The 10,262-nt window shown below is 38.6% G+C and overlaps 1 protein-coding gene across 5 annotated transcripts in view; it reads left to right on the forward strand.

Annotated features, from left to right (window-relative positions):
* The window catches only part of CERT1 (ceramide transporter 1), a 117,271-nt gene extending 111,989 nt beyond the window's left edge, over positions 1–5,282 (forward strand). For all 5 annotated transcript variants that reach the window (XM_078067180.1, XM_078067177.1, XM_078067176.1 and 2 more), the window contains one exon: positions 2,209–5,282. Coding sequence is in view for 2 of the 5 variants with exons in the window: in XM_078067177.1 (XP_077923303.1) it covers positions 2,209–2,255 (47 nt within the window). In the remaining 3 variants the exon portion in view is untranslated. The remainder of the gene's footprint in view (positions 1–2,208) is intronic.
* The last annotated feature ends 4,980 nt before the right edge of the window (positions 5,283–10,262 follow it).

Genomic DNA, 10,262 nt, shown 5'->3' on the forward strand with positions numbered 1-10,262 from the left:
TATTGGAGTGCCTATTTCCCTGGACCCTCTCATTCGGTGTATGAAATAGAACTTGGATTGTTCCACCTTGGTAGGTAAAAAATACTCTCTCAGTGTAGTTTTTGTTGTATTTCTCTTCAGTTTGAACATTTCTTGGTCCGTTTGAGAACAATTTGTATAATTCTGTTGCTGTGAACTCTCAGTATGTGTTAACATTTAAATTTTTGATAGAGATTACCAAAGTATAACTCATAAGTCACAAGTATTTATGAATGTCCTCTCATTCTCTCCTATATTGAGTATTAAGTTATTGGCTGAGAAATGTATATTCTTGAGTCACTTTCTTTAGATAAAAGTGATACATTCAATAATTATATAATGACTGATATTTTTAACTAATTATGATTTCTGATGCTGTTTTTGGTATGCCTTTCTTAAAGGAAAAAAAAACCTCAAAGACTAAATTTATTGTCATATACTAACACAAGAGTTGTGGCAGTGATGTCGCAGAGACTTAGCTTTTCCCAGGAAAAAGCTTACCTGAAAATGTTAAACAGATTCTGGTCTTATCTGAATGCTTAGTGTTTTGGGATACAGCCTAAGCTTTGAGAGACTCTTTCTTCAAGCATAAGTGCACTGCATAAATGTGCTGGCAGTTTTTAGAATATCTTGTACTTTAGAATTTGTTACGGCTAGATCTGGACATGAAATGTGCTGGTTTTGTCTCTGCACTGTTATCTCAAATAAACCAGAAACGTGATGCCACGTGATGGCAGCAGGCTTGTCACCTGACTTAGCTGGATGTCTCTCCCCACAGCCTTAAGATGGCTAAAGAATGCTGTTTGCTCTAATCAAGACCCAAGTGTGCAGCTGTAATCTGCTTTCTCTCTTCTTCACCTCTACCCTGAGCGTTGCTGATAAGCAGGGCAGAAAATATAACTGTGTATTAAGCAAAAGAAATGAAAATGCAGTTACAACTAGAACATGCTCTCCACTGTGTTCGAAAAGAAGAATTTTCTTAAGAATTTGAAAAATACATGCTAATAGTCTTAACAATATTTGCCTCAGAACTGTTGGATTTGGAGCATTGTTTTATTGACTGTGTGAGTGTGTGTCTGTGTGTGCACACGCATACATATGCACACAGGACCTGGAGGGGAGGGGCTTGAAATTCATCTCAGAGGAAGGAGGAAGCATTGTTTTGGGGTGAATGTGAGTGTATGTAAAGAGAGACCTGAAAAGATTCACTGGCCAAAAGTTAGCTCTGGCCTTGAATCCAGTTGAGCTTTCTGACAAAGAACCAAATTCAAACCTTAACACATGGTGAAAAATCTTTGTTTACCTATAGTAGTATTTGTTTCACAATGTTTGGGAAGATGTATGTATGAAGTGGATCCTAACATAGAGTGGGGGTGGGGGGGGAGAGAGAGAATCTTAAGCAGGCTCCATGCTCAGTGCAGAGCCCAATGCAGGGCTTGATCTCAGTACCCCAAGATCACGACGTGAGCCGAAATTGAGAGACGCTTAACCAACTAAGCCACCCAGGCGCCCCTCATAGTCAAAACTCTAAAACTTATGTGACAATGTCTGAGTATGTTTGTTTAAGATAAGACAGACCTCTTTCCCAGAGCTTAAATAAAACTTGTAAATTCTTTTTTTTTAAGTTTTTTTTTTTTTTTGAGAGAGAGATAATGATAGAGAGCATGAGAGGGGGGAGAGTCAGGGAGAAGCAGACTCCCCACTGAGCAGGGAGCCTGATGCGGGACTCGATCCCGGGACTCCAGGATCATGACCTGAGCCGAAGGCAGTCGCTTAAACAACTAAGCCACCCAGGCACCCAAAACTTGTAAATTCTTGATAAATGGTATTGTATAGCATAATTTTTATTGAAGGCTAAGAAGAAAGAAATGCTGGATTGGGGGCTACAAATCCAGAGACTTCTGATTGATTCCCTCTTTGCTTATTTATCTTTGGCGTATTTCCTTTTTTTTTTTTTTCTAGCTTTCAAAATATTCCTTAGGCCTTCTATTCCTTGCTGATGAGATAAGTTTTAAATATGTAAGGTTAATAAGTTTGTATTTTTAAAGGTGGAAATCTTTAAAGCATAAATTTCTAATAGAGAGCTATGTATTCCATGAATTCAGAGGGTAGGAGGAACCTGTTTGGGTAGTCTTGCAGCTGTTAGTAATAATATATTGCTTAATTTTTTACTTGTTTTCTTTCCTGCAGTGACTGAAGCAAGGCTGTGTGACATTCCATGTTGGAGGAAAAAATAAAAAACAAAATTGAATGCTCTAAGCTGGAACATAGGATCTATAGCCTTGTCTGTGGCCCAACACCCTGGCCTTGTGTACAAAAATGAAGAAATACTGCAATAGCAAAGGTGAACATCTAACACTAGCTGTCTCCTGTTAGATCTCCTCGCTCAGCATATAACTATAAATACATGTAAAATTACATGTATATGGCTATATTTTTATTTGCTTGCTCCTAGAAGAGAAAAAAATCAACTTTGAATCACAATTAGGAATTGATGCTTTAATTTTTGGAAACTTTTTCAGAATTTTTAATTTACTATGGTCCGGCCTAAGATCCTCATTTGTATCAGGTTTTGTGCACAAAAGAAAAGCACAAAAGTTGAATGCACATGGGGCATGTGTTTTCTGTGCACCACATACCTGGATGGGGCTCTTTTTTCAGGCCTATGGTTAAATCTGTGTTCAGAATTTTTTGACTTTTTTGCTTTGTATAATCATAGAATTCATTGCTGCTGATTTCTATAATGATTCATGTTGTTACCTAGTGTCTCTTAATAACTGAGGGCTGTCAGTAACCTGTGATTTTGCCTTTTCTATAGTCTTACTCCTATGAAGAACCTTGGTTCTGATGGAGAAAGAGTGAAAAGCTTTATTTTTTCCCCCAGGTATCTTTCTATTTCTATTGTATTTTTAGTTGTGTACTGTGTGCTACAGATTTTTTTTCAGTTTGTTTACAAACACAATTTGGTAATTCCTCAATTGGTTCTGCCTGCCTCCAAACAGAAACATACAAATCTTGTGGGTATAAACTGCTTTCTGGTACAATGGTAAGGATAAAACAAGCTCATGTTTTCTTGAAATTTGTTAGAAGATACACGGTATTTCTCATTAAGGTAAATCAGGCTGTCTGGGTTTGACATTTGATTCAGTGTCTCTGGTATTCGTAACAGGCATGTTAGCTCTTCTAATTTGGGTCCATTTAAAGGCTTTGTTGCAAGATGTGCATAGAAAATGTGAGCAGTGCTCCTCTTTGCCTCTTGCTCAGAATTTTCAGCAAAGCAGTAAAGGATTCCATGTGATTCAAACTGAAATTCTTCCTTTAGTTGCTGTAAGAACTTAAATGTAAAATACCTTCTTTAGTTTTAGGCCTCTGAAAAACCTTGAAGCATGGAGTTGAGGCAAGGAATGGGACTCACTGAAGTAGAAATGACTGCCCACTTCAAAATCTTCATTGTGTTTATACACAAATGTGCTTACATATGTCAGAGGCATTTTTAGATGCTTTGCTGATTTGTTCATCTCTGTAGAAACACAGAAATCAGACCCATTTTGTAAAGCAGAAAGTCATGTCACTTGGAACATGTCCTGTATATATTTCATACATGGTAATGGAGTCTTAATGATGAATGCAAGGTGATAATTTAATGATGGGATTAGTCTGATCACTTAATATGCACAATCCTGGAAGTGAATTACTTGCATCAGATATAGTGGTATTTATTATTCTGTACAGAGAGAAATAATACATATAAAACATATGCTTATATTACATGCACGCAGATTTCATGCTCCATAAATCTTTTCTATTTTTTAATTTACCTTTCTCTAAATGATGTGCATGGAATATGCCTTATTACAGAAAAACGCTGTTCATAATTTGACTGTGTGGAAAAGTGCCTATATGGTGGTAATGCTAGTAAGGCAAATAAGACAAATTATCATATGAGTTTACTACATCACCAGTTAACATTTTATATTGTGATGTTTAAAAAAGAAAAGTTTATACCTCAAATGTGTATTTTATTTTACAATCAGCTGTGGGTTTGGGATGGGATATGGGAGGGTTGGGGGGGAGGGTTTATTCACCATAGCCGCTGATGGGAATCTTCAAAAAAATTCTCTATGCCCACTATAAATGTTTCTCTGTTTGCCATGTCTGGTAACTCTCATGAACACGGACAAGTAACTTTTTCATGACTAAATTGGATAGCTTCATTTTACAAAGATATGGAAAGCTTACAAAGCAGTGTCTATAATTACCTTTAGTTGCATTTGCACTAAATGTTAATGATACACTTTTGCAATTCTGTAAATGAAATGATTACACTAAAAATACTTGTATTAAAAAAAGAAGAAAAAGACATGTTTACCTTTAGATAAGTGTACAGGTACTTCACTAGAGTTTAATCCCATCCGATCAGATTTAGAAATCAGTTGGGGAATACGAAAAGAGTTTTAAAGAGGTCAAAATTTGGAGAGGTACTAGCCGTTTTAAAAAATATTCAGACCCTCTAGGATTATATCTGTATGACTAATTCCTAGTCATTGTCTGAATGGACATGATGTTTTCCCAAACACAGTAATTTCTTCTCTTCCCCAAACAAAACAAAATACCCTTTTACTCTCTTTTCTACTCACTCTTTTGTACTGTGATAGAAACTTGAAAAATATTGGTAATGATGGGTTTGTCCCTGAGTGCCCACTGTACAGGACAAGAGAGCACAGTGTTTCGCTTGGAAATGAGGACTCCTAATTTTGATCACAGCAGCTCTTGGTTTGGGATTGCCACAAAGACAGCCAGACTAAGGAGGGGATGGCTGGGAGAGAGGCGTAAGAATACAAAATAAGGGAAAGGAGCAACAGGTTTTCCTCTTGTTCAGTTTCATTGGCTAATTTGTACCCCTGTACAAACATCAGTGTCAGCTGCTATTAAAATTTTAGTTGGGCTGAGCTGGTTCTCTTGTGAAATTGTGCTGGTTATCTTTAAGCTTATCAGTTTTTTGTCCAGTTAAACACTTTCACCAGTATTTAGTCCAAGTTGTACAGACAGTGTATTTGGAATACTGTCATTGTTCATCTACAAACTCAAAACATAATCATTTTAAAGTACCTTGGGAGTGTGTAGAGTATAACTATTCTATAATAGCTTTATGATCCTGATGATGTTTTTAAAAAATAATAAAGTTGGATCTTCCATGTTACAATCACAAAATTAAAACCAGTATTTAAAAGTGGAAAAGTATTAAAATATTATGGACAAATGTATTTGCTTGATTGTTTTCCTTAACCCCAAGATACTGCCTGCATAATTCTGAGTAGTTAAGAGCTTAAAATAACTCGACTTCAGTAGTTTTTAAACTGGATTGTAACCCAGTTAGGGATCAAGAAAACAACATAAATTTTTTTTAAACAAAATAGAACAGAATGGAATAGATCAAGTACATAACGTGAATATTTCATATTTTGTGGGTCTTTATACATATGTATATATATACACACATGAGCGTAGTGGATTACAGTGTGAAATGAATTTCTTACTAAGGAAGCTGGTCCAGAATTTTTTCAAATTGCTAAAAAGTAAAGCCATATGCAGTTGGGTATTTCTAAAATGAAAGCACAGTGCCAGCCGTGCACACTTATAATTCAACTACATGTACTTAGCCATAAATAAATCATCTCATTTATTTATTTAAATAATGTGGCCAACTCCACTTGTTAACACTTAGGAAATATATGCTCTAGAACAACCACAAGATGGGAAGTGTGGATTTGCAATTCACTCAGTCAGTGAGTTCCTCCATGGGTTATATTGAAAGGCACTGAGCATATTTCTCTCCTAGTGCTCAAAGATACATGCCATCTTAAAAGGACGTGACCTCTAAACACAGGCCGACTACTTAATCTGGTGGGGTGCTGGAGAGAAAATCTGGCTGTTGTATTGGACTTCTTTTTTTAATGTGTTACATTTATTGACAAATAGTATGTGGTCCTCATGGCACACTTGTAAGTAGTTTTTAAAGAGTGATCTTAAGTACAGGCACTTTTTGCCTTAGGCTTGACCTGAAATATAACGTGCAAATAAGTATAGTTCTAACTAGCTACTTCAGATTGAGTTGGTTTTATGGCATCTTCTAGATTTTGCCATTGTTTGAACTAGATTACAACAGGACTCATTTTGTTAGCATTTGCATTGTTTACCCATTAAAACAAATTTTCTATGAACCTTCCATGTCTGTATACTTTGGATAGCCTTAAACAAATATAAAGGTACTTTTTGGCCTCTTCACTCTCTTCCACAGAATTCAAGTTTAGTACTAGAACAAATGTTAACAGTCTTTAAACATACTAAAAGATGTCCAGCCAGGATTTTTTTACCCAGGTTTTTTGATTGTTGAGGTGCTGAATGAGGACGTCTCCATTCAGTGTCTGTACCATGCACCATTCCTGCCTTCTAATGAACTTCTTCCCTTATAGGGCTGCTGCTGCCGGTTGATGGTGGGGCCAGCCCTATTCTACCATGAGGGACCAGGGGGCTGCCAAGGGTTCCAGGCCCATTGAGTGACTCCGAAGTCTTGTCTTTTCATTAGATTCTGCTGATTTTTACTGCCTTAGGTATTTAATATCTAGAGTATAGGGTTTGTCAGACTAGAAAGAACTGACATCCTTGAAGACTAGCGTTTTTGGGATATGGGTCTTAACATACTTCACTATTGGCTTCACAAAAATCCCAAATACCTGTGTGTCATAAAATCCCACCAGATGTATAAATTTTATCTTAAAGCATAAATTTGACCATCATTAAATGCCTTAACTGCCTTCCTGTCCTCTAGCTCAGAGGGGTAAGACAGGGAACTCTTACCATTAAAAAAACAAAAACAAAAAACCACCAAGCAGCCCAAGGAGGTTTTTATTGAATTTTTCAATCCAAGGACAACCTCCAACATAGCTATCACTGTTGGTGTGAGCCACCTACTGCTCCAAATGACCACTGAGGTAGCAACTAAAGCAAGCTGTAGATCCCCCTCGGGTCAGTTCGCTGTGGTTCTTCCATAGTACTCTTCCTTGGAATTGGGAGGCCAGAGCAGGAATGGGGTCCGGCAGAGGGGAGTCTGTGTGCAGCAGCTACATTAGGATATAGTCAACGTCCACGGCATATTAGCCATGTGTACAAACAGTATAGATGGCATTAATTCTCCAGCACTCAGCAACAATTCCCAGAGCAAATATTTATTGAGCACCTACTACATGCCACACAGTGTTACAGGAGTGGAGATATAACAATAAACAGAACATCTGGCCTATGTTGTTTTTGTCATAACCAAGCTTCTTAGAAATGTATCTAAGAGGAAATAGGCTTTGTAATCAGAAGCATTTGAGTAAGGTGCATTGAATGATATATTTAGCCACATTTAAGATGTGCAGAAGTGTTTCTGTTGTTTTTTTGATTCTTGGTTCTCAGCTATGTTCTCAAGTTAGGTAGGATATGGGTTGTTGCTGTGTTTTAACAAGTCCACCAACTTCGGTCCATGTTGATAGCACCAAATTAATTGGTAAATTGTCTAATTATTCACTTTAATTTAAAACTGCTATTACTTGTGGTTTATGACTTTTCACTTTTCATTCCTAATATCTGGTAGAGTTTCTGTTATTTTTAAGTGAATTTCTTACCAGGTTCTGGTTACCATGTGTTTAACGTACCAAAAAGGAATGGCTTAGAAGACGGAAGACGGAGTTTTTCAGGCTCTCTCAAACAGTTTTGATCTTGCCAAGTCATTTCAGTGTCTGAATCTCTTTTCTATGAAGGAATACAAAATCACCTACGTCACAGGGTTGTTTGGGGAAGAGTGAGATAATGTATTTAGAACTTTTTGAAAACTTAATCTAAAGCACTCTGCAGGGAGCCTGGGTGGCTCAGTCATTGGGCATCTGCCTTCGGCTCAGGTCATGATCCCAGGGTCCTGGGATCGAGCCCCGCATTGGGCTCCCTGCTCTGCGGGAAGCCTGCTTCTCCCTCTTCTAATCCCCCTGCTTGTGTTCCCTCTCGCTGTGTCTCTCTCTGTCAAATAAATAAATAAAATCTTTAAAAAAATAAATAAAGCACTCTGCAAATGACAGGAATTATTTAGTCAACCACAGACTTACTAGGTATTGTCTTTTGAGCTGAATGACAAGATGCAAACATTTGGGGACTTAGGGCCGAACTGTAAGTTACTTGGCTTGTCCACGGTTTTGCGTGCAGGTGTATGTCCAGGAAGGGAGAAAACGAGAGGCAGAAGGCAGTTCGTGGAAAACCTCTAAGGCTATGTGAAATAGTTGGGAGTTGATTCATTCTACCAGCACTGAAGGGCTTTTTTGAGCATTACTGTTTGACACATCTAAGAAAAATCAATGGGGCTTGGTGCCTGGTTTTGTTTGGATGTGGAATTAAGTCGATTGCTAATGTCATTTTTCCTTGTAAATAATTCTCATGCCAATGTCAGAAATGGGGAGGGGAAATAACGAGTTTTTAAAACTGGAGAAATGGAAGTGCTAGCATTGTGCTTCAAACTGGAGAAGGCAGTCAGTCCCATGTTTATAAAATAGCAGCTGAATGGGGAAGAGTTCCAAGCTGGAGAATCGCATAGTCTCCTCAGTGATGTCTTTGCCTTTCTCCTACGGTCAGTTCTTTCCTCTGCCACTGTCAAATTATCCTGTAATACCTAATGCCTCTTGCTTTTAAATGTTTTACCAGTGCTGTTATCTCTAGAACAGAGTCCACACTCCCTGACTTCAGTCTGATACCAAAGTTACTTGTAAGAGTTTGGCCGCACCTTGTCTGCCTTGCCAGCCTGACTCGCCTTGGTCCCCTCTATGAATCCATCACCCCAGTCAGGTGGATTTCCTCCATGTCTGTCAGCACTCAGAAGCAAGTTACCTTCTAAGGAACTTCTCTCTCCTCCCTTCAGTCAACATTCAAAACCTACTTCGGGGTTCTAATTTCTGACCTTAATTATACCAGCCCCTCAACTCTCCCTCTTCAGTTCTGTTGTGCTTTTCTTCCTCCAGAGTTGGATTCTGGAACTACTGTGACATTGTTGTATTAGTCTAGCAGCTGTGCTAATAAGCTAGATTCCAGCTTAGCCCCACTGGCTTATAAGCCTAAGAACACAGCCCCCCCACCACCACCCTAAAATCAGCAGTTTCAATAGAATGTATGTTTGAGGCAGTAAATAGGTACTGAAAAAGAAGAGATGGATAGGTTGTAAAACATAGTCAATGGAGCTGAGAGGGGCAGAGGGTTTTTAACTTCAACCAAAGGTATGTATTTGAAAACGGGGGATAAATGGAGGAGGGGGTAAAGCTGCCAAGAAGGGTATGTCACATACAAAAGGAGGAGACCCAGGAAGAGGGACACCACTATCATCTTTTCCCCTGGGATGTAAACTTTAGGAAGCCATGCAGCTCTCACAGCCAGGGATGGTAGCATCACAGAGCCAGTGTGGCAGCCCAGAGGGGTCTAGCTGAGCAACTGCCGAGACCTCACGAAAAGGGAGGCCACTGGCTAAGCTGCCACTGCCCACAGCCCCTGTGGTGTTCTGCAGAAGGTACTGGGCTGTTCCCTAAACTAGATGGACGTGAGATCCATCCCACAGCCACTGACAAAATACCTCCTGTTTCCACCGCTGGGTAATAGAATGATTCTGTTTATACAGAAGAGCCTAAATACAGTGTTTCATAGAATAGGTACAGCTACATAAGGCCTTAGAAGCCACTAATGCCATTGTCTCATTTCATAAATAAGAAAAAGAGGAAGAGACATGAAGCAAATAACCTAAGGTCTCTCAACTAGTTAGCACCAGAGCCACGGCTGGAATGGAGGTCTCTGAATTCCCATCTCCCTCCACACTGCCGTCCTCTTCCCCTGTGAATGACTATTTTCTCTTTGGAATCAGTCTTGATTATACTTACTGTGTCAGCCATTCAACAGCATTGAGGACCTTTAAATGTAAGGTACTGCACTAAGGTAACAAGAGAAGGCATGGTCCCATCCCTGTCTTCAAGAGACCTCCATTCAGTCTAGAGGAAAATGTGGGCAGAATTTACCACTGGAATACAGAAAAGATCTCCAGTTTTTATTTGTATATATTTTTTATCATTTTAGTCCTTTGTTTGGCAATGTACATAATTCAATGTAATCAAGAAATACACATTTATTGGAGATATGTGTCCAGAATTATTTTTGATGGTGTTCAAGGTGTGTAATCT

The sequence above is a fragment of the Halichoerus grypus genome, chromosome 2 (assembly GCF_964656455.1).
Source record: "Halichoerus grypus chromosome 2, mHalGry1.hap1.1, whole genome shotgun sequence".
NCBI lineage: Eukaryota > Metazoa > Chordata > Mammalia > Carnivora > Phocidae > Halichoerus > Halichoerus grypus.